Here is a 25,346-nt window from a genome sequence, read left to right on the forward strand (position 1 = left end):
GTCTCTTGTTTATTTGCCGTCTTTTCAGACTTGATTTTATCTTACTAACTAAGTAACAATATTTTACTTCTAAACACAGACTTACTGCACAAATTAAAGTCAAAATGTTCTAAAATACTCGGATGATTAAACTTCCTACAACAGGCGTCAAGAGGGTTGTGATGTCCATAGTTGGTCGTGTGTCTCGGTATAGAAAGTAGCTGGTAGTTACGAAGCTCTCTCGACGGCACCCGGATGTGTACCTCTTCCAGCAGCTCACTACAGTCGATATTGTTCCGCAAAACGTCAAATACAAACAGTCGTTGAAGTAGATTCCTCCTGTGTTGAAGTGTTGGCAAGCCGACCAGCGCGCACAGATCCGAGTAGGGTGCCAAAGTGCCAGGGTCGTTCCAGGGCAACACTCGAGCAGCAAATCTCACGAACCGACGCTGGATGCTCTCGATCTTCTGCTGGTGGACGGCGTAATACGGTGCCCACACCGGTACGGCGTACTCCAATACACTGCGGACCAGCGAAAGGTACAGGGTTTTCAAGACTCTAAGGTCAGTGAAGCCAGCTGCATTTCGTCGGAGAAAACCAAGCATAGCGTAGGATTTGGCCACGGAGATGGAGACGTGCTTGTTGAATTCCATCTTGCAGTCAATCGTGACGCCTAAGTCCACGATGGATTGAACTCGTTCAAGTGCTGATTGATCCATGTTGTACTCAGCTAGGATTGGCCTCCGGATCCTGTAGAACGAGATCAGTTTGCACTTTTTCTCGTTTACTTCCATTCCATTTTGAGCGCACCATCGAAGCAGCGTGTTGTCGTCCGTACTGGGGACTCACGTGGACGGTATGACACGTGTAAAAAAGAAGGATCGGTGACGTCACCGGGCACGCTCCCGTGCGCGATGGCGGTCGATGCGGCGTTGGTATGTTTACCTTTCTGCACTCTGCCGGTAGATGAACTTCGCGGGTTTTTCGAGGCCGCACTCGAACTGCCACGGCCACGGCCGGCCCTTGGCATGCTGGAGCAGCAAACTCGCGGGTAAACACTGTTAATTACGGCGAAAAAATCGAAAAGTTTGAGGAGCTCCGAACAGTTGACTGTTGCTGGCTGGTGTTGCCAGTCCCGATGTGTTAAAATTTTATTTTTACAAGTATTACTGAATTATTACATAAATTTTGTGTACAAATATCATGTGTCTGCTCTCATTTAGCTTTTACAACCTAAATATTGGCAGGTTTGAGATTGTTAATGGTGTTATTGGATTTTAATGAATAAATTTGATATTTTCTTAAAAAAAAAACATTAACCAGGCACATAAATACAAACAGGATTTAAAATCGAAAATGTACTACATATTACTGTTGCAAGCTTCAAAGTATATTTTCATGAGTATAAATTAAAGATTAAATTTTAGAGGTGAGATTTTTATACGGTTTTATGATTTTTATTTCTAAATGAATGCCATATCTTCAAAACATCAGTTGAAACTTCATTTTCATTTCAACCAGAGCTTTGACACCAAGATTTTTATTACAGATATTTTAGTATTTTCGCAACTACGAGAACAATTTTGTTCGAGCCTGAATCTGTCAGCTCGAAGAAATTTTTGGTTTTGATTTGGCAGCACTGCGCTTGCTGCGACCAAAACGAGAAAGAAAGTGGCAACCCAGCTGGCGTCGTTGTCAACAACAAAGAGAGCGCGCGCAACGAGCTGCGCGAGAAATCAAGCGTGTCAAAGCTGGCAACAACGCGCCGTTGACGACGGCTCGACAACGACATGAGAGAGAGGGAGACCAAACGATGCACGACGAAGGTGGTGCGAGAGGATTTGGCGCGCAACGAAGAGCAGCGAGCAGAAGTGAGCGCGTCGAGACAAGTCTATCGCAAGCAGCCGAACCGGTCGGACGTCAAGTCGAGCGCGTCGCGATCGTCGGAAGCAACACTAAATTAATCACTTAAGCTAAGTTTTAGTCGTAAAATAGAAAGTAGTGAGAGAAATTCTAGTGTTGTGTTTGTGTTTGCGATACTTTCGACCCTCCAAAACTGGTTCCCCAAGTCCGCCGGCAGTTAAGTGCAAAAAATACAGTCCGCTCCGAACATGGTCCAAACGACCCGGATAAATTGAACCAAAAGTGCCGGGATTTGCGGGGACAGTGAAGGACAAAAGGCGGAGGGTCGATTCTATCGCGGCAAGTGGGCACAAGGCCCACTGAGTGAAAAAAGACGCCGCGGAAAAAAGTGAAAAAAGACGCCATCTTGGCTCAAAAAAGTGCAAAGTGTGAAAAGTGCTAAGCGACGCCATCTTGGATGCGTCCAGAACCTTCTGAAGCCGGAAAAAGGTTCCGGAAAGAAGGTTCAAGTGAAGTGAAGTTCCGGCCAAGAGGACACAAAGTTCCCCCAAGTACCGCGATTACAGACTTGGCTGTTTTCCGTGCTTGGTTCGGACACTGGGTCCGATCGTTGGTGTCCCTCTTGTGCCGGAAACTGCCCTAAGGTGCCTGCAACAACTCCCGGGAGCGGCGCTGAGTAAGGACGCGTCGACTCCAGAGAAGAAGAAGCGGAGGTAGCAAGCAGAGTCGGAAGAAGCTTTCGGGAAGTGGTCCTGGAAGTAAACTCCAAAGAAGAGGAGCAGAAACCTTCCGCGAAGTGGTCCGGAAGCGAAGAAGCTCAAAAAGTGAGAGAAGACGCTTTCGGGAACTGGTCCCGACAGTGAACGCTAAAAGACTTCCGCGAAAGTGGTTCCGGAAAAGGTGCACAGAACGTTCTGGAAACTGGTTCTGGAAGTTCGGCGCAGAGTGAAGCGGGAAGAACAACCCCAAAGTGACAAAGTGAACGGTTCCAGCAGCCGTTCCGAGCTCAGTGCCCTGCCACTGTAGCATCGGTGGCCAAAGCGCTTTGCCCGAAGAAGCCACCGGAGAGGCTGGTGAAATCGGAGGAGGCGGCCACATCGTAGAAGACCGGCGGCAAGTCCGGTAACAACGAGCATTGCGTGATCCCCAGCGTAGCAGCAAGTGCGAAGAAGATGGAGCGGTTCAGCGAGATCGTCCATCAGCGTGAGCTGGCTCAAGGTAAGCTCACCACTATACTTGAAAGCGTGGCAAGTGCCACGACGCTTACATGGGCCACGTTGAAGACGTGCCAGAAGGACGTAGAAGCCGCGTACGATGCGTACCACACGGCATACGGTCAAATCCTCGGCATGGTCTCGGCAACCTTACGGGACGAGCAGGATGCTCTCTACGACGCCTTCGATGACTTGCACACGGAGGTCCTAACGGTCATCGAAGAAAAGTTGCTAAAGGTGAGCCAGCCCACACGACGAAGAAATGCGTACACGCCTGGTGTACCACAATGGGTGGACGAGACAACGAACCCAACAACCACTAAGATCGTCGGAGGCGCCAACGAGGCGGCCATCGGCGAACCCCAGAAGCGTTCCGGGAAGCTGCTGGCAGAGCAGCTGGACACGGAAGATCGGGTACGACCGGAGTTTACCATTCCGCATGGTGAACGGTCCGAGAACAACCACAAGATCGAGAAGCCCAAGACAATCATCGACACATGCAAGATCGCTGACGAGAAGGACTCGTCACATCCCACCAAGAAGCCACCCGGGCAGAACGCAAAGGACAACCCAGGTCAGCAGCAAATGGCCATGACCGCCGGAAGAGAGCCGGCACAGACGTGCGACGTGTGCGGACTAGGCCAGCACAAGAGCTGCAAGTGTCCGCAATTCCTAGCGATGACAGCCCCCCAGCGGCTGATCAAGACGAAGGAGAAGCAACTCTGCTTCAATTGCCTCCGGACGGGACATACCTCGACGCAATGTGTGTCCACCGGAGCGTGCGCGACGTGCGAGGAGCAGCACCACACCCTGCTGCACGCCGAGTACCAGAGACACTCAAAGCAACCGACAACACAAACGAAGGTGGAGCAACCTGGTGCTCCACAACAAGCCGAAACGGATCAAGTGACGCCAGAGGCCAGCTCCTCTGGACATCTAGCGCCGGACGCGCTGTCAGCCGTCGCGGACTTTCGAGACGAACCCTGCAGCCCAAACCCCTGCCATGGTTTATTGATCACAAGCAAGACACATTTGACGAAGAACACTCTGGACAGACACAACGCGAACGAGTTGGCTGGCGTCGAACAAATGCAGCCACGTTCCGACACATCGATGATTCCTGCTGGAGTCCAACTCGCCGTCAGAGTCAACTTGGTGGCTCTGCGCGAGACGAGCTTCAGCCAGGACACGAACAACACCACTGGAAGCAGCGCAGCACGCGGAGAAGCGGTTAGGGCTCAAGCTACGACGTTTGAGGACGAACCAGAGTTGAGCAAGGACATCGAAGATCGTGGAGTTGGTGAAACCTACAAGGAAACAAGTTTAGTGAGTGATCAAACAACACAAGGAAGGTTTTACCTGCTGTTCCAGGCGATGCTACAAACATCGAAGACAACGCTGGCTTTCCAAGCCGAGCGTTTCCAAGGAGGAGAGACAAGGTGCAGCGCCCGGCTGCAATCAACGCTCTTGACGGCGGCGCGTACAAGTACGCCGCACAAGGCTGCTGCAGTTGGCACACAGCTGAGGTTTGATGAGCGTTCAAAGCATCGAGCAACTGCAGCACCAGTGATTATGAAGAAGACGAAGAGTGGCTCTGGAAGAACCCACCCACACCAGCGGTCGGTGTGCGCCGACCCACTGACGAAGAGGACATTTGGAGCCGCTGGAGATGGTCCAGGTGGAAACAGAAAAAGATGCCGGTTTCCGACAATCGGCTTGCAACAGGAGGTTTTGAAGATCATCTCTCGAGTCATTCAGTACGAGGAATCTGAAAGGCAGCCCCAGCGACTGCTACGCAACAGGACCTGTAAGTACGACATGAAGCTAAGCATTTTTGGAAACAAGATGAAACAGGTCCGCATCAGGTTGCGGAACCGAAAGCCCCCCGAAGTAATGGATCGGAACTTGCCTGGATCTGGTCAACGAACGGCGATCGGAACTCCGATCAACACTGGACGGCAGAAGTCCGAGATCTGGATCGCTTGGAGAACACTTGCAGTTTTCCGCGGGTGGAGGATGTTCGAGCCTGAATCTGTCAGCTCGAAGAAATTTTTGGTTTTGATTTGGCAGCACTGCGCTTGCTGCGACCAAAACGAGAAAGAAAGTGGCAACCCAGCTGGCGTCGTTGTCAACAACAAAGAGAGCGCGCGCAACGAGCTGCGCGAGAAATCAAGCGTGTCAAAGCTGGCAACAACGCGCCGTTGACGACGGCTCGACAACGACATGAGAGAGAGGGAGACCAAACGATGCACGACGAAGGTGGTGCGAGAGGATTTGGCGCGCAACGAAGAGCAGCGAGCAGAAGTGAGCGCGTCGAGACAAGTCTATCGCAAGCAGCCGAACCGGTCGGACGTCAAGTCGAGCGCGTCGCGATCGTCGGAAGCAACACTAAATTAATCACTTAAGCTAAGTTTTAGTCGTAAAATAGAAAGTAGTGAGAGAAATTCTAGTGTTGTGTTTGTGTTTGCGATACTTTCGACCCTCCCAAACTGGTTCCCCAAGTCCGCCTGCAGTTAAGTGCAAAAAATACAGTCCGCTCCGAACAAATTTCTTTTAAAAAAAACTCATCCCCTAAAGTACTGTCTACTTATTACTTTACATCAAAATATGCCCCACTTTACAATTTTTGAACAAGGATCCACCATAAACCACAACGAATCTTAAGGGAGGATGGTTTTGGCGTGTATGAAACTAAACATTAAGGTGTCCAAGTGGTTTATAAATAGCCTGAAATACGGAAAAAATAAATCATCGATTAAAAATGGGAATTTACAATAACGCCAACTATTTGCCTCTTGGACCAACTGGAAAATTAAGCGCCATCCACAAATTACGTAGAATTCTAGGAAGATAAATGGCACCTTTTTTGAATGTTTCGAAAATATATTCAAATTGACCTATTAAATAAAGGAAAATAAAAAAAAAACAAAATAGGGGCGTACGATTTCAGAATAACGTTGAACTGATTTCAAGAAACATTTTCTCCTAAATTTCCCCTTCACAGCTTCAATGTAATCTAATCCTCTGCCATCAACCAAACTGCACGCTAAATTGTAGACCAATTCCAGCGAACCCAACGCACCAAACCCACGCGCTCATAATTCACAACTAATTTGTGCAAGTACGCGTGAAACTTCATCGACCGCCAAATTATTCAAATGAAAATCCACTCTCGGGTCGTCATCAAAAAGCGAGCAGCAGCCCAACCACACCACCAGGCAGGCCGTCAGAGTGGAAGTGCAGTGAAATCATCACTTCCGTCTCAGCGCCACCACGGCGGTGGTGACGGCGACAACGACTGCCAACACTTTCCGGTCGTCACTCGCTGGCAACACTGCTCTGCCCCAAGTTATCACCGGTGGACAATCGCATGAAACCTTGGCGTTGCATTCCTGTGGTGTGGTTGAAGGGGGGCGGGTCTCTCAAACAGTTCTGGCCCCGGGGCCAGACTTTTCTGGCATTGTTCTCGGCGGGTGGGGTGGTCCCTTAACCACCCGCACCGCGCCACGCAGAACTGTTGTGCGCGGACATTAACATATATTTTCAATATGTTTTCATGTAAATTTAATTAACTCATTTGCATAGCTTACTTTTTTAAAGTCTGGCCCGACGGACGTGTTGACCCCCCCTCTTGAAATCGACCACCGACAGAGAGAGAAACCCAGATCTGCAAATTTCAACTTGAGGGTCCACATCGAGTGGGGGTGGGGTTGTCTTGATATTGTAATTAGAGGGAAGACACCCGCAGGCCAATCGATGAGTTCCTCAACCCAACGTTGCCGAACCTTGGGAGAAGAAGGTGGAGGTCGGGAAAATTAAATTTTACAAATGGGCCCGGAGGCCTACGACGGATTGGGGAGTTTATTGTTTCAATCAGAGCGCGTTCATGCTCTGAATAACTGGCCCTGGAAGACATTACTGAAAAGGCGTTGTACGGCCATAAATTACGCACCAGTGCGTGGAACACGCCTTGTCTGGTAGAACTTGGGAGATGGCAACCATGGGTCCACCAACTTTTTAAGCGAAACTTGACGTTTAAGAACACTCTGCTCCAACCTTCCATCGGATGGGGAAGTAAAACGTCGGTCCCGGCCTTAGTTGTTGTTAAACCGTTGGGTCATTCCAGGTGTTGGAACCAAGCCTGCTCCGCTGGAATCGCTGGTCGGCGGTTGGACTCGCAATCAAAAGGTCGTCAGTTCGAACCCTGGGGAGGGAGGATCATTGGAGTAAAAAGAGGTTTGGATGCTCTCCCCATTCAAGCCTTTGGACTCCTAGGTTCGAGCAGAAACAGACCACAATAGACCTGTGGGTCGTTTAAGTGGATGGTTTGTTTGTTTTGTAAAGATCTTTTAGGGCATCTTTACCAATTTACTTTATTACCAGTAGAAAGGCCATTAGATATTCAATCATTTAAATAACCAGAAGAGGAAAAGATTGCAATAAAACGAAATTTATAAAAAAAATAGTGGAATATGCAGAGAAAACTACCAATTAAAAACTATTGCACTAGCAGAAATGGCCAATAAAAGTTCTTTAAGTGCAATCTAATTTTACAAAAAGATCGGTGGAGATGCCCTTATATCGATAATATTGATCAAATTCTGGAGTTTTTTTTAAAAGGTCCAATAAACCAAATTTTCAGTTTTTGCTTTTTGGGAGTTTTTTTAATACCCCTGACTCAACACCCAAAAAGTAAAAACTGGAAATTTGGTTTATTGGACCTTTTTAAACAAACTCCAGAGTTGTTCCTTGTATTATAAAATACAAACTTACCAAGTAAATTATAAAAAAAAACATTGTTTGCGTTTGACATTCTAGAAGCTGGTCTAAATTTGATGTCACCAATGATTATTTAGGGCATCTCCACCGATCTATTTTATTCAGTTTGGAACATTCTCAATAAAACTCTAAAAATTTAGAATGATCGTTCCTGTCCAGAAAACAAACCCAGATTTACCGGTTAATTGCTAATCTCTGCTCTCGTCCTGACCCTAGCGCGCCCAAAAACCGGCTCCTCTCAATACAAACCCCCTTCCGAGACGTTGACAACCTCGACATTTTCCCATATAGTAGCAGCCCGGTCGCCAACAGTCTTGACAAGTTCTGCTGGACCTCTTCCAAAGAGCGGCTCAGCATCCCTTTCTGAACAACTTGGGACCAGCCAAAATCGCAACAAAAAAGCAGAAACTCCTTTTTTTGCGGCGGGTCGGCCTACCGGTTTTCCAAGAAAAGTGATCACCGTAGTACGGCGAGGGCCATTTTTTTGGACGTTTTATTATAAAGCAAGAAGCCTCTGCCAGAGAAAAAAAAAAGTGGAAAATGAATTCATAATTTCGTTTTATTCGGCTGGTTTGCCGACGGTAGACGGTTTTTTTTTGCAACGTTCTGTCTGTGTGACTTTGTGGTGTTCAAAGCGTCCGAGGGGTCATCATTTGGGGGAGGGGTCCAAGTGAGGTTATCTTGTCATGCTCTTTGGCTCTCCGGGACGGTTATTTTGCGCAAAGTTGGGACCTTCTGGTGCTTCCTGTGCTCGGGAAAAATTGGCCAAAATCCCCGTTGTCTTGTCCGTTAAATATATTCCGAAATTTTATACGATCTAACACGTCGGTGTCGGGGTGTGTGTGTGAAGCCTTCCTTGCTGGTGGTGTTCGACCCAAAACTCAACCGGCCACCACCGAGCGAGCATGTGTTAGTGTATAAGTTTAATTAGTGGTTTAATGTTTTCATTAGGGTTATTAAAGAAAAGTTTTTATGACATTCGGTCATGAACAGATGGTGCCCCGTCCCTTTCTCTCCGTCTACTTTCACTCGTGTGACACCGAGTCGTTTCGACCCACGTGGTGAAGAGGCGTTTTATGGGGGGAGCTTTTTGGGAGGCACTTCCCGCTTGGGCTGGTCACCAGGATAGACTATATGGAAATTAGGGCCAGATGATGCGCCCGCCCCGGGCTATGGCTCAATTTTGGCCGTGGTTCTTCCGTGAGACGTTCAATGAGATGGTAATTTATTTAGTGCAGCATAATGGGTTGTCGATGAAAGATTAATTGATTTATTAAGGTGAGGATGCAGTTGAGGCGAGATGCAGCTTGTGGAATTTTGGGAACAATTTATGTCTCAAAAGATTTATTAAATTCGCAGGTGACCTAAAAATCAAATAGATTATTGAACCAGTAAAGATGCCTTAAGAGAATTTTGAATTAAAAAAAACATTTGAAGACTGAAGAGAGAGGTCTTGTGTAAATGTTTCACAAGCTACAATGTAATTTATCACCAGAAAAAAAGCAAATAAATGATGAACAAAATTATCAATAATTTACGCCTGTAAAAAAAAAGGTGTAGGTAAAAACAGCGGTGAAGATGCCCTGGAAAACAATTAAAATTGAAATTTACCCGGCAAAGATGTTCCAATAAACTATTCAACTACAATTGATAGTTAAGGAAATAAAGAGATGTCGAGATACACAAAAAGATTTCAAAATTTTATCCAATTGCACACAAAGATCGGTGGAGATGCCCTAACAGGTTGAAATAATAAAAAATGCAATTGAACACTAGACTTATGCATTATAAGGAGAAAGGATCAACCTAGGACAATAATTTAGATTTTAAAACAGCGGTGGAGATGCCCTTAATAAGCAAATATTTAAATTGAACCGGTAGAGATGCCCTTACAGACTTTTAAATAACAGTTAAAAAAGAGATTAAAAATTTGATAAAGTTTGAGATGCCCTAAACGATTCTTAAATTCATTTCTTACAAATAAATATATGAAAAATTTGATTTTTTTAATTAAGGAAGGTCAAGATATCTTTAACGATTCATAAAGTATATCCAATTGCCTAAAAAGGTTCATTATTTACAGATGAAAACAGCGGAGAAGATGCCTTCAAAAAACAAATACTTAAATTGAACCGGTAAAGATGCCCTCACAGACTTTCTGATGACAAAAAAAAAACAAATTGAAAAGATTTTGGAATGGTGTTGAAAATAAAACTATCCATGGTATTTAACCAAGAAAAATAATTGAAAGGTGAAAACAACAGCGGAGATGCCCTTAAAATTAAATATATGTAAATTAAACTGTTGAAGATGCCCTGACAGTCTTTCTCTTTCTAATGACAAAAAAACACAGATTTAAAATATTAAGAAAGGTCGATGTGCCCTAAACAATAGGAAGATTCAATTGCATACAAAGATCGGTGGAGATGCCCTTTAAAAAATAATACAATCTACACAACTTGTTTAAAGTAAAGCAAAAAATATTTAACAAAAACGACTTCAAAAGTGAAATAAACTCTGAAAATAGCGGTGGAAATACTCTTCAAAAACGATATAATAAAATGGAACCAGCAGAGATGCCCCAAAATACTTTTAAATCAATATTATCATTTTAAAAAATAAGAAAAGACGTGATGGCCAAAATGGTAACCGAATGAGCTCAAATTGTACAGAATGTTCGCTGGAGATGCCTTAAATATTTCCATAATAGAATTTAACGCCGATGAAAGGCATAAAATATAAAAAAATATAAAAAATAATCTTAGTTGTGAGGTATATAAATTGGTGGTGAAAAAAGCGGTGGGGATGCTCTTAAATTCGATGGAGATACCCTTAAAGTTTCTAAAATACAAACAAATTATTTAACGTTTTTTGTTAATTAATCCAAACAAGAGTCAATTCAATCGGTAGAAAGAGAAAAATATAAAATTTAGCATTCATTCCAATATCACAAAAATATCGGTAGAAATGCTCTAAATCATCTAATTTTTAAATCAACTGATGGAAAAAGGAGGGCAGGCGGCTTTAAAAAAATCGGTAGTGATGCTCTTAAATAATTGACAGAAAATGACTTATTATTTGAGAAGCTTATTTAAATTTTGAAACAGATCAGGTGGATATGCCCTTAATCATATTAAATTATTTCATGACGAAAACGTCCAATAAAGAAAAAAATAACAAAATCGAATGACAAATAAGATCGTTAAATTTGTCCTTAGAATTTCAAAATTCAAATCTCGATCTCTACTGAGCAATCAGAGTGGCGAAGCGATCACTAAAGAGCATTTCATTGCATTCTTTTTAAAATGAGTACAGTCATCCCTCATATTTGGAACAATTTATAGATCGGCCAATGTTCAAAAAATCATAGAAAATCGATAATTGAACTTAATGGTTCGCTTTTACCCTCATTTGAATGCTTTTCTTGCGATCTTTCTAATGCTGTATCGAACTTTTTACCTTTTATATCAACTTTTTGAAGAAAAACTTTGACCCTTGAAATCCACAAATTCGGAACAATTTTTTCTTACGGATGTAAACAAACTTTGATTCTCTCCATAAGTACATAATTTTTACAAAATAATGACTTCACGCACTGAAACCAACGAAACTCAAGCTTAGTAATGTTTTATGAATGGTCTGATAACTTTTTTTGTAAAAATATCAGTTAAATTTAGGTGTTCCACAATTGTGGGAGGCACAATAACATCCCACAATTATGGAACAGGCAATTTGGAGGCAGTGTTTTGCTGCTCTGAATAAAATAATCTCAAAATGCAGTTTTTTGTTCAAAAAGAACTACTTTTACTAGTGAAATAGCAAGAGAATGTCCAAATAAAGGTCCTAAAAATAGTAGGGTAGACAGGAAAGAAGCATTTGGCATGCTATTGACAAATTATCACAAAAGTGTTCCGAATTTGTGGGTGTTCCGAATATGTGGGATGACTGTACCATAACAATAAAACAGCACGTGGATAAACATTTTTTCAAAGCCCATCTAACGAGTTCATAGAATCGCATAATTTAAATCACTCTTCAAAAGCGTTCTCATTGGTTTCTCTTTCAGCAATTACTTCGCTATCGATTTTTTCTACCTTCCATCGGTAAACACCACACACACACACACACACACACACACACACACACACACACACACACACACACACACACACACACACACACACACACACACACACACACACACACACACACACACACACACACACACACACACACACACACACACTCGTGCCTCACAGATTCCGATCATTTTCTCATTATCCATTTACACTGACTGATTTTTTAATTGCACTTCGTTTTCATTTTCCCCCTCCCATCTCTGTATCACCGCTCATTTTCGACCTGCCCAATTTTCGAAGCCGCGAAGCTGGAGCGAGTAATTGAAAACAATTACGATTATCCGATTACTCCCAATCACGCTAACCAAAAAGGATCGGGCTTCTGTTACTGGATTTTTTTTTTACTTTAATTTGTGTGTGCGGTATGGTTTTAATTTTTCGGCTCCAAATGAGTAGTGCTCACGGGCGAGTGAGCGCACGCCAACTCCCTCGCTCGCGATGCATGAGCGAGTTTCGCTGCGATTGGTTCGCGAGCGAGGATAATCGCCCTCTTTGGGCGATGCGTTCGCCTTTATCTCAATTACTGACACTTGCTCATTATAATCTCGGGGGGTGAAAAGGAAAATACACGCATACACTGGTTTCAAAGGCTCCGTAACGTAAGTGAGTGTGGTCATTAGTATCGCTCATGAGGTGTGTTTTTCTTGGCGGTATAGGGAAATGAAATGTTTGCCCACCCGTCGTACACTGTTATTACAAAGTGTTAACTATTTATTTTAATGCTTGCTTCCAGGTAAGTGCTCGCGCGAAGGAAGTTGATTGACGCTCCACTGGGTGCAAATTTCAATTTTGAAGTGAAGAAACAGCGGTGGAGATGCCCTAAAAGGTTGTAAAGTTAAATTGAATACTTTGATTTTAGCATTTAAATGAAACAATATTCATCCTTTATAAGAATGGTAACATGAAGTTGGAGGTGACCTAAAAGTAATTAAAACTCATTTGAACACCAGCGGTAGAGATGCTCTTAACGATTAGAAACTCAGAGTTGGAATTCATACAAGAGCATCTCAATATTTTTTCTACACTCGAAATCAAGATGGAAATGTCATAAAAAAATCAAACCATTTAAAAGCATCAAGGGCATCTCCACTTTTACTCCAAAGTTCTACACTCGGAGTAAAAGTGGAAATGCCATTAAAGCTTTTGATGGGTTTGAGATTCTTTAAGGGCATTGCCATCTTGATTCCGAATGTAGAACAACGATTGAGATGCTTTAAAAAATGTTTGAATTCGATTCACCTTTTTAAACGGCACATTCTTAGTTTCTGAGAGATTTGTTCTGATTTAGAGCATCTCTACCGCTGGATTCCAAATGAAATTTAGATAGAATTAGGTCATCTTCAAACTACCATCGTAGCTTTTGAGATTCTATTAGGTCATTTCCACCATGATTCCCCTTTATGATTGTATAATTTGGATTGCCAGACAATTTTGATCATTTAGGGCATCTCTACCGTGTGAATTCCCTCAATAATATTTAAATGTATTTTCATCTCCATTTAGAGTTTAAATTTAACTAGAAAATTTAGTACAGATAATTACCTAAAACAAAATAAAATTAAATTTGGTCGGTTAAAATGCCCTGAATCATTTTTAACTATTTATTTTTCAAGTCTTGAATATTTGAGGAAATCCAGCAATCAAAGCATTCGACCAGCGTGGTCCAATTCTAAGCCAATTGTCCCACTTGACAGAACTTGAACTAATCGCCAGCTGAATTTGTCCAAATTGACAGCTTCCAAAAAATAAAAGACCCAAAACCAGTGCAGTTGCACTGGTATGGATCACGAATCGTTTTGCGGAAAAAAATATTCAATTATGATTCCACCAGTACCAGATTAATCGAGAAAGTTTTTACTCTCTCGTTTTTGACAGCTCGAGAAAAAAAAAACCCGTCAGAACTTTCGGCCACAGGAATGAAATTGAGAGGATTCCTGGTGAATAAAATATGCATCACAAAAGCCGCCGCGAGGAGGCTGATTGGTGCAAAATTGATTGGTTCCCGGAAAGCTGCTTTTGCTCTCTATTTCGGTGTTGAATGTGTAATTTATAGTGTGATTAAAAGAGAGGCCCGGTGAATCACACCGTTTTTTTCGCGGGATTTTTTCAAAAGCACTGCTGAAAAATCAGCTTTGCAGTTAAACTTCAGCCAAATTTGTTTGAAATATAACCTCAAAATAGTTGGCAACAAATTTACAAGCAATTCCACGTAATTTTGCATCTTTTTCACTGTGACCACCCCGGGTGTGACGGCCAGGTGAAAAATTAAGCCTCGCGCTCACCATGAATATGGTTTCGATTCTGTCGAAAAAAACAACAACAATAGAGAGAAGGCCGTATCAATGGCCAATATGGCCACCGACCGGCGGATTCCAGCAGGTTCGATGGCGTTGGGAGAAAGTAAGAGGTGGCCCGCAAAAAATCCCACCAATTCCGAAAAAAAACGGTGGACTGGCAGCTGTTGTGCACGGAAGTCTTGAAAAGTTTAGTTTTTTGGGTAGTTTGAAGCATGCATGTTAAAGTGACAGTCGACATTGAAGTGAGAGCCGTTATGTCGACTTAGCTGTCAGATTGGTTGAAAGCGTCTTGACGTTACAGTTAAGTTTCGTTTGCGTTTTAGAAATTGTTTATTTAAGATATTTTGAGCAAAACGTGTAAAGTGACAGTTCTCAAGTCGACATAGGGGAAAAATGCGCCAGTCGTTATGTTGACTTAGTTGTCCGATACATTTAAGTCGTTTTAGCTAAGACTTGCACCTTTGTTGGCCCTTATTGACATTGTTTTTTTCTGTAAACATTAGCAGAAAAGTAAGCGTTAGCATTAGCATTAGCAATTATTGACAATTGCTTTAGTTAAGTATTTCAAGATAGAATTTCCAAACGTCAAGCACACCGTGCTGCCAGTAACTCTTTTTTTTGTGTGCCACCAATGGAAATTTGAACTAAGAACAATGCCCACCGAGAGTGAATGGCAAAAATCAGCGAAAATTGCCTGAAATGGTGGAATGAAACCTGGAGATCGTTAATAAAATATGAGACGAATATGGCGCCGAGCTGGCAGCACTGTCATTCTAGCCATTCACGATAAAAGCCTGGATCGCTGGCGGTATGACAATGTCCACGGTTCCCGCGCGATAAGGATTCTCACTGTGGACGGGTTTTTGATGTAATAAAGGTAGCTCGGGCAGGGGGTTTGACGGGTTGAATGGAACTCCATTCAGGAAAGTTTGCACTGTTTGAATTAAGCGCTGTTTGCCGTAGAATGCACGTAAACAGAGTCGATGCAGACGGCATCGACTCCATTGAAGGGTTTCGGATTAATGGTTATCGCCTGCTCCGGAAATCCAATAAACAATACCAATTGATTCGCATTATTAATGAACTTGTCCCATTTGTCAAGATTATCTCCAATTACATCGTTTTCATCGCAAAAACATCGAACCAGTCGACCACGTGTCACCACGCACGCACGCACTACCCAGGAAGAACAATAACTCAATCACGCCCTTTTGCGCTGCGAGGGGAAACCCACTTTGTTATTGTAACTGATCTCATCAGTCCCGGGCACAAGCAGAAACCCATTTGGTCCTTCTGTTGCACCCTTCCCGCTTTGTCTCCCGGAAGGCTCGTGCCCGGTAACGGGACTCTCCGAAAAAAGGACGAAGCAAAAAAGCAGTTAAAATCGACTTCAACAAGGATTATCGTCCCTCTTTCGTCCTGTTTGTATAACGGAATATTGAATGCACTCCCTCTTGGGCTTTTTGGAGTCCCTTTTTTCTACGTCTCTTTGAGGGTCGTTGCACTTTGCGGGGAAAACGGGAGTCCTGGCGGCGCCTAGTCCACTTGACTTGAACGCCCCGATGCAGAAATGCACCTGGAGCAGAGTTTAATGGGAGGGAGTGCCGATTTGAAGTCGCTGTAACTTGGGACCGGTGCGAAGTACTTTGAGGTTTTGAGTGATTCTTGTGTAAAATTTGCCGGAGAAGACGATGGTGATGAAATAAATTGAATTTAACCACATGTTGTCGTGAAAAACTTTAAATTTATCAAAAAATCTTAAATATTGATTCAAAATTTGATAAAAATTAACGTTGAATGCTCGTTTTGAGCTCCTGATCGCACCCGAAGTATTTTTTTGCAAGTGAACTTTTATGTTTACATCAAAATCACTGTAACTTTGGATCAGTTCATAATATTTTGGGGTTTCAAGTGATTCTTACGTACAATTTTCCGGTGAATTCGATGGTTATGAAGCTGAGTATTTTTAATCACATGTTGTTATCAAATTTCAACCAAATTCGAAGTCAAATTGGAGGAGGTATTCACTCCGCATAGAAAATCCCAATTTTACATCCCGATTTCAACTCAACCACCTAACACAAAAGCATTTCGCGTGTGAATTTAGTGCGGTTTCGTCGAACCTCAACGCGATTCCACGAGGGGTTCGCCTTTTGTTTCAACGTTTTACTTTGTTCGGGCAAGGGGACCTGTAATGACGACTCCTTAGGGAACAAACACAACTTTTGCTCGACCAAAGTTCAGCAAAAAAGCGAAAACTTGACAAAAATAAAGCGCCATAAATTACGTGACATTTCGGCTTTCTTTCACCCCCCGAAAATCCCGGGTTATCCCTCCCTTCAGAATGGGAAAAAAGGGCCGATCGATAGCTCAAAGTTTGCTTCCTAGAGATCGTCGAGGCAAACTTCAGAAAATTACAAAGTAAAATCGCTGTTTGGCCAGACGTCCGAGCGGGGTTTTTTCGGCGGTCAAATTTTCACATTTGAATTACAGATTTGCGGGACGAAAATAGATGTCCTGAATAATTTTGTCGGTTGTTTTTTTCGTCTTCGTGGGTCACGGTTTGCTACCGTTCAGGTGAAAATTAGATTCATCATTCCCTGGTTGGGATGACAGAGGGGTTCGAGGATGGCCCAATCGGGAAGATTTCTTGAGATGGCGAAGGGGTCGGATTGTGTCCCGGGACGAGTCGGGTTGCATGAAGGACCTCCCTTTTTTCGTCCGGAAGGAAGCTCACACGCACACACGTGAGGATTTTTGTTTTGTGTTGAATTTGTTGGGTTTGAATTTCCCCTTTTCTTAGACTTTCAGTTGTTAAGGTTCAATGCAAAGTTATGTCGAATCGACTTCTTTTGTGTTGGTTGATCAACTTTCGGAGGGATGCTTGAATGATTCTCCATGTTTTTGGAAAATAAATGCTTGTTTATCGGCATTATGAAGCTCGATTGGAAGCTTAAATACTCTTGAAAAATAAAAATAAAACAATCTGAATTTTACGGTGGTGATGCCCTTAATGATTTCAAATGCAACTTCACAGAAAAAAAAATCATGGTAATATTACATCTAGAAAGGGGTACATCTTTTATGTCAGAAAAAATGTGTAATTTTACCTCTGTAGATGTGTAATTTTACCACTTTTCTGAGGTAAAATTACATCATGAAAGAGTTTATATTCAACCTTCCAAAATTACACCTTCCAAATTTACACAATTTTTTACTGTGTAGATCACAAATATTAAGGTAGGGATGCCCTTAACAGTAATTTAGTTTAATTAAATGTTTACTTACTTTCTTTAAGTTTAAAGAGTAAAGTGACAGTTCCCAATATAAACCTTTATTAGCAACTTGCATTGAACTCTTTTGCTTTTTGGGCATCATGACCGCCGCATCTATTAAAAATAATAATAAGCAAATTTGGAGCAACTTCACTTCTATTTCTTTGTACGAAAAACTTGTAATCACATGGATAGCAATCAACTTTTTAAATATTTTATAAGAAAATCAAATATTCAAAAATTAAATTCGGGTGGGGTTAGGTAATAATGCCCTAACTGTTATTTAAATTTGAACTTTTTTGTCTCTTAGGGCATCGTTACCGGTGCATCTCTTCTATCAAATTTAACCTCTTTTAGGCCATCGCCACCTTTAACCTTTCACATGGGTACCCAAGTAACATTTTAGGCTTTATCAAAGCTGTCACAACCGCTATAAAACCTATCAGCCAAAACCAACATTAAAACCCCTTAGTCGTAACAAACTCCCCAGAACCTTGATAAACCCCACTTAAAACCCAAAAGGACCTCCGCAAAAGGTTGTTACGGCCTATTTATAAAACCTACATAGGAGTTCAAGGCTATACAACTGAATCCTAACAACATCCTCAAAGCCTTGATAAAACCTTTGTTAAAACCTAGTCAGGAGTTATGGAAAAATGACATTTCATACGTCTTCAAACGTCTTATGCCAAATAGGTTTTATTTTGGCAAAAATAAGTCTTCGTCTTGCCAAATGAAATTATGGAGATGGTTGTCAAAAATGGCGATGATAAATAATAGATATTAGAGCTAATCCAAATAAGTTGAAAGCTTATTTCTCACAATTGATGGCTCAAATTCAACTGCGGTTGAAATTTTATTGATAAATGTAGGGGAGATAGAGCCAAAAAATTCAACTCGCTTCATCAAAAATCAATATTTTGTAATCATAGTGTTTAATGTTAAAAAATATTTTATTGCAATTCATTGAAAAAAATGTTCAAAATATTTTTAAACATCTATCGCTATATAAATCATACCAGAAATTCAGTATAAATGTTTGTTTTCATCAAATTTAAATCAAATTTTTCAGTTTTCTATTTTTTCAACCAAGATGGCGGTCAATCATATTCAATCAGAGCACGCGTCTAGCGCCATATTTATGCACTGCTATTTGGCCGCGATAAATGCTCTTTAAGGAGCTTATGGTTTTAAGTGAGCTTTTTACATGCCTAATGGCACTTGACAGCTACAACACCCTAGGTTTTAACAAAGCATGCGATAAAACCGTTTGGCATGGCATTGCCATCTGGTTTTAGAGCCTCTGTTAAAACTTTCATAAAACCTTATTGAAAGCCAGTCGGCTTTTATTTCCACCCGGTTTTATGTCCGAGGCATAAAACCCTGTTAGAACCTATTAATCAGCTCTTGCTTGTTGGTTGCGGTGAATGCTCAAATAAAACTATTAGGCAATCAAGATGCTACAATAAACCCTTAATAAAACTTGGTGGTGGCTAGTTGGTTTAAAAATGTTACTTGGGTAGCAATCAACTTTATTTAAAATTTTATAAGAAAATCAAATATTCCAAAATTAAATTCGGGTGGAGTTGGGTGATGATGCTCTAACTGGTATTTAAATTTAACTGAATTGAAAGGATACATGTTGAAAATTGGAGATATTTTTTTCATTCAATATTAAATTATCTACGTATGATTTGAAGTGTAGAAAGATCAATCTTTTTGTTAAATTTAGCCTCTTTTAAGTCATCTCCACCTTCACAAGAAACTTTTTACCTTCTGAGTAGGACCTAGGTTTAAAAGATCTAGATTTAAATTTTCAGAGCATCTCCATTGGCATTTTTTACATTGTTTTTACACTTAGGACATCATTACCGGTGCATCTTTTCTACCAAATTTAACCACTTTTAGGGCATCTCCACCTTTCAAAAAAACCTTTTCACCACCTGAGTGGCTTATAAGACCTTTTGTAATCTAGATTTAAACTTTAAGATCCTCTCCTTTTGATCTTTTTTGGCTCTTAGGGTATCATTACCGGTGCTTATTTTCTAACAAATTTAGCATCTTTTTGAGTATCCCAATCTCTGTTTTTTTATCAAGAAATTATTCATATTCTGTGTTGTCGTGACTCTTCTACATGTTTAAGGGCATATCTACCGACCCAAATCTTAAATTTTTCATAAATTTCTAACATAAATATTCATAATGTTGATGCCAACCAATCTTGATGCGTCTTAAACTCTTCAAAAGCTTATCTGCAAAAATCTAATAAATTTGGAGACTGTGCATGCGAAAGCACTTTGTCTCTCTTTGAAGCATTCACTTCCAATTTCGAAACAAGCCAAAAAAACCGTTGCAATTAGCTAATACCTGTGCGTAGCACAACTCCCTTTGTCTCTTGGCAGCCCAGCTTCCCACAGTAAATTACGAAACCCGACCTTTTATGATACCCCGCTCGATTTTCACTTTCAAAAACAGTAAATTAGAAATTTAGATCACTGTTCGCTCAGCTGCTCCAATGCTAAAAAGCCCCCCAAAACATAACGGAGCTAGAAAATCATAAAAAAGCGAAGAAGGGAAAATAAAACAAAACGAGAAAAAAAACAAGTCACCAGGAAATGATTCAACTAAAAATCCATTTACTGAATAGGGTGAGAGCATCTAGTCGGTCACCAGATGAAAGAGACGACTCCGACTCACTGGCCTTATTCAGCACAAAAATTGGCTAGGAAAAACACATTAAACGAAACAACACTAACCAAAAAACGAGTGGGGAGGGGCACCCCTCCCCCCTTAAGGGAAGGGGGGGATCGCGCTCTTTCAACGGCAATTTGCCATTTGCGCGCCAGACAAAGAGTCGTCACTTTCATTTTAACTATTCTGTGAGCCTCGGGTTTTTATACGTGTTTTGCTTGTTATCTAACCCTGCTGCGAGTGAGGCTCCAAAACTAATAAAACCTCCCGGGAAAAAAATGGTGGGAAGAGGGGTGGGGTAGCCCCCGAAAAACACTCAAATTTTCAGCGCCAACAGCCAAACTGTGCATAATTAAGCACATTTCTATTCTAAGCTAGTTTGAGTCTGGGTGCTGAATAGTCGTTCGCAAAGCGGCCTCAATTTAGAACTGTCAAAGCGGCACCAATTTACTGTTCGCAAAATGCTCCCAAGAAATAGCAAGTATTGTAATCGATCAATAATTTATTAGGTCAGGAATAAAAAAAAGTTGATGGCATCGAACTTTTGAAGCATTCAAAAGTGCCATTTGGATGCTCTTATGATTCACTAAATTCCACCCACTTCTGACGCAATTTTTCGTCACGTGGAATACGAAAAAGGCTTCTTTTGGCCGCCTATCGTTTAGTCTATGAACAAAACACGCGCGAAGTACTTAATTTTGTCAGCGAAAAGTCTAACTTCAACAGATCCAAAATGTTTCAAAACAAATCACTTCAGCAGCAAAAAATATGTCACGCTTGAGCTTGAACATAGCCTTCTACTTTATTTATGTTAACAGCTGTAGTGCAGTTGTATTAGTGAGGAGTAGTGGGGAGCATTCGAAAATCACGTTACGCATTCTGTCTTTTCAGCACCCAGGTTTGAGTGTTTCAATGTTTTGCGCGATGTTTTTTTTTCGATTTCAGCAAAAAAAAACTCTCACTTTTCGACCAACTTAGTTTTACGGCACACGAGGCGCCGCGCGTTCAGATAGCGCGATAGTTGACGATGTTCTAACATTTTGAAGCGGTAGTTTGAATACCAAATGACATTAGGCAATCGCGAACGAGAGTGAGAGAGAGTTCGATATCACGTTTTGGGGGGCAATTTTCGGACCAGTTTTCGGCGTTGTCACCCGGGGTTGATAGAACGTGATCGCAAATTGAGCCAAATCATGCGCGGAAATTTTTAAAATGTTTAGTTTGGGACTAACGAAGTCCCTTTGGACAGATTTGTCGTCGCTGAGTTTGTTGAACGTCTACTTGAATTTGTGGGACAATATTGGCACTAAATTCTCTCAGCTGACACTTTTATTTCCATGAGACAAAAGAGTGCACTATCCTTAGATATCCAAATGAATAGTTTTGAAACAGAACTGGTCACTTTGGCCGAATCTACAATAACTATATTCTTGGGACAAAGCTTGACTCTTTTGTCTTTTGAGACAAAACTGGTCAAATCAAGCTACTTCATTCATGGGACAAAACTGGTCACTTTGACCAAATATTTTATTGCTGCATTCTTGAGACAAAACTGGACACTTTTGTTTTTCCTTAAACCCCTACATTCATGAGACAAAACAGGTAATTTCCAACTAAATTCTTGAGACAAAACTGGTCACTTTGGCACAACTTGCTACTCTGGTAAGATCTTCAACTGAAGCATTCTTGAGACAAAACAGGTCACATTGGCATAACTTGCTTCTTTGGTAAGATCTTCAACTGAAGCATTCTTGAGACAAAGCTGGTCGCTTAAGCCAGATCATTACCAGCTCTTAAGACAAACCAGGTTACAATGGTCCGATTTTTACCACTACATAATGGTCTTAAAATCCTACATTCTGGAGACATAACTGGGCATCCAACAATAATGAGACAAACCTTGTCAATCTGGCACCATTTTAAAGCCAACACTACGAGTTATCTACGTGCGCATGTATTGCGTGTACGTACACGAAAAAAAGTGAGGTTAAATTTTGTACCGTCCAGCAAAACAAATGGCGTGCTAGTGTGCGTGAGAGCGGGCTTAGATAACTCTATATTCACTCGACTGTCAACTGCTTCATTCATGAGACAAAACTGGTCACTTCGGTCAGATCTACAACAGTTTTGAGACAAAACACAAGCCCCGGTTGTTGGTCACTTTTTCGTTTGACACATTTCAGTTCGTACTCCGTTGGTTTGACAAAGTCAATCTAAAAAATGACGAATTGACACTTTATAGACAGATCTCACAAGCACTACCAAAAAAAATGGTTTAGAAGTGTCAGTGACGGCCGTGTAAAAGGGGTGTCAAACTGAAAATGGACCCCGATGGTTTGACAACAATTGATGTCAAACCATCTTGAGACAAAACTGGGATCCTCCATCAGATCTCAAAATTGAGACAAAACTAGACATTTAGTCTGATTTGAGAAACGAATCACTTCTCCTCCACAAAGTCACTTCCTCTAAACACCAAAAATCCGGGTCCAAAACACAAAAAAAATATCGTGCCCTACAAAACTCGCCTTCCATTTTCGACAAACCCGACAACGAGCCTCATGATCCGCAAGACATTTGCCCTTTCGCTCGTTAAATTTTCGCTCCCTCTCTCCTCTTTTTTCTCTTTCTTTCTTTCAACATTCGAAGACAAAAAAAAACCGCGTCAATAACAACAAAAACAAAGCAAACCGCGCGTGTTTGTGTGACGCGACTACACTCTCAGCGCGCGCGGCACAAAAGTGCATAATAAACAAAACACAAATACACACGCTCAGGAAACCGCACAAGAGAGTGTGCGGGGTTTAATTCGCGCGCACTCACACAACGTGAAACGTCAACGAGTTGGTGAGTGCGCGCGCGCGCGAGAATGAGTGACTCGCGACGAAGGGAGAATGAGTGGCTCTAGGTTTCTTGTGTTGACAAATGTGGGGAAATCTTTTTGTTTTCTTGGGTTTCATTAAGATTTTGGACTTCTTTTTAACTGCGCTGCGCGCAACACTTAAATGTCGAAGGGTTGTTCTAAAATTGAATTATTCGCTAGCTGCACTTGACAGCGCGCATCAAACGTCAAAAAATCGAAGAGTTTTGATTCAAATCTGACCATCCCTACCCCCATTTCTGACCACGGGATGTCTGCAGTCGCACCAGTGACCTCTTTATGGGCCAGCCGCAGCCTACTTGGATATTTATCCCATCGTCATCGCAATCTCGGGGGCTCCACACCTCCACATCACATGTATTGGTACGATCCCTTCGCTAGTGTGAGTAATAATTATGCGCCATGCTGCGCAGACGAAGTCCAAAAAGTGTCTTAAAAACTGCGTCTAAACCGCTTTTTCTTGTTGTTGTTGTTTTCTTCTGGTTGGAGCTCGAGCACGTTGCGCGAAAGATAAATAAACCGCGCTCTCTTGGTAGTGGTGGTGACGGTGCGGCGCAACCGACTTAGTACGAATACTAAGAGCGGTGGTTGTGTCACGTCGACCATGTGTTTTTTTTTATCTCTCGTCATTTCTCGCTTAATTAGTCACTTTTTGTTCCCTTCCAGTCGCCGGCCCGATTATCAGCTGTGTATGTATTTACCGTTGTATAGAGTTATCTAAGCCCGATCTCACGCACACTAGCACGCCATTTGTTTTGCTGGCCGGTACAAAATTTAACCTCAATCTTTTTCGTGTACGTATACGCAATACATGCGCACGTAGATAACTCTATTGTTTGGGCGACCCGAACAATACCATGTGACAGCTAGCCGGTCGATTCAAGGTGAGCTAAGCTGAAAGGTGTAATGACTGTCAAAGCAGGCGGAACCAAGTGGACAAGCTCCATTCAGCGGGACCGGCCAAGATCGCGGGATCTGGTCATCGGAGTCGACTTTCACCACTGGCCACGGAACGGAACGTCGACGGCAGCGTGGTGGTGCACGCTCCATCGGCTAAATTTAGCCGACGCCACACTCTTCTGCCAATGGAACATGTGCTGCCGCTTTTTATTTTTAAATTAATATAACCTCCAAAGCGAAGCAAACGCACGCATAACGCGGGATTGAGTCAGCTAGCAGGTCGTCAGGATTCGCGAATGTCGACTGCGTCGACTGGGAATGGTTTGGGAGGAACAAGGTTGTACACTCAACCCCCGGTGGTTGGTCACTTTTTCGTTTGACACTTTTTTAGTTTGTACCCCGTTGGTTGGTCAAAGTCAAACTAAAAAGTGACGAACTGTCACTTTTTACACGGCGCTCACGCACACTATCAAAACAAACGTTTGGTAGTGTGTGTGAACTCCGTGTAAAAGGGGTGTCAAACTGAAACGTGACCCCGTTCGTTTGACAACAGTTGGTGTCAAACCATCGGGGTTTGAGTGTAGATCTAAAGGTAACTGTTCATATGTAAATAGGAATCCCAGAAAGCTTAATATAAGATGGGTATTAGGACAATGGATCAGCAAGATAACTATCCAAAATCCGATTATCTAGATTATCCTAATTTTAAGATTATGATCTGTACTTGATCTTAGTATCTATGGAAGACCCTACATGTATCTGGATACAGGATAACCTAGGAATTCGATTATCCTGGAAATGGATTACTAAGAACAGTTCAATTATCCGGACTACCCGTAACAAACTCAAGATTCTAGCTCCTGTAGACATCCAAATTGTTTCGAAGTTGTACCTTCTATTAAAATCCAATACTTATCCCTCTTCCAACAACCGTGTTACTCCAGCTATTGGCAGTACCTACCACTCTGGGCTGACTCACACGTGCCGTTGCACCAATCTCCAAACATCAATCTCGCATCGAGGAAAACAGCCGGAAAGAAACAGCAAAAAACGAGTGTGTCAGAAAGAAATGTGAAGGGAATTTTCGGAGGCAGCACAAAAAAACTAGTACACGCACGCCAAACTCCGGTTCGATAAAAACGAAACCATCTTTTGCGCGTTTTAGCATACGCCGCGGAGTTGCTTCAGCATTGATCACTTTCCCCTCGGTGGAGCTATTCATCGCGTACATTTTTTCCGATTAGTCGGTAGGTTTGCATGACTAGATCTTCACCACACGCGAGTAGGAAAGTAAAATTAAGTGGCTTATGCAAGTGCCCGACGCGGGA

At 42.2% G+C, this 25,346-nt stretch overlaps 2 protein-coding genes across 10 annotated transcripts in view; one reads left to right on the plus strand and one right to left on the minus strand.

The window, feature by feature from the left end:
- LOC120417562 (protein muscleblind) overlaps positions 1 to 25,346 on the minus strand; it is a 526,440-nt gene that overhangs the window by 487,630 nt on the left and 13,464 nt on the right. The gene's annotated exons all lie outside the window — the stretch shown is intronic.
- On the plus strand, positions 1,770 to 5,261 carry LOC120430197 (uncharacterized). The gene is made up of 3 exons (XM_039595277.1): positions 1,770 to 1,928; positions 2,946 to 3,731; positions 3,921 to 5,261. The coding sequence occupies exons 1-3, from the start codon at positions 1,770 to 1,772 to the stop codon at positions 5,259 to 5,261; spliced, it is 2,286 nt and encodes a 761-aa protein (XP_039451211.1).

Source organism: Culex pipiens, chromosome 2 (assembly GCF_016801865.2).
Source record: "Culex pipiens pallens isolate TS chromosome 2, TS_CPP_V2, whole genome shotgun sequence".
NCBI classification, from domain to species: domain Eukaryota; kingdom Metazoa; phylum Arthropoda; class Insecta; order Diptera; family Culicidae; genus Culex; species Culex pipiens.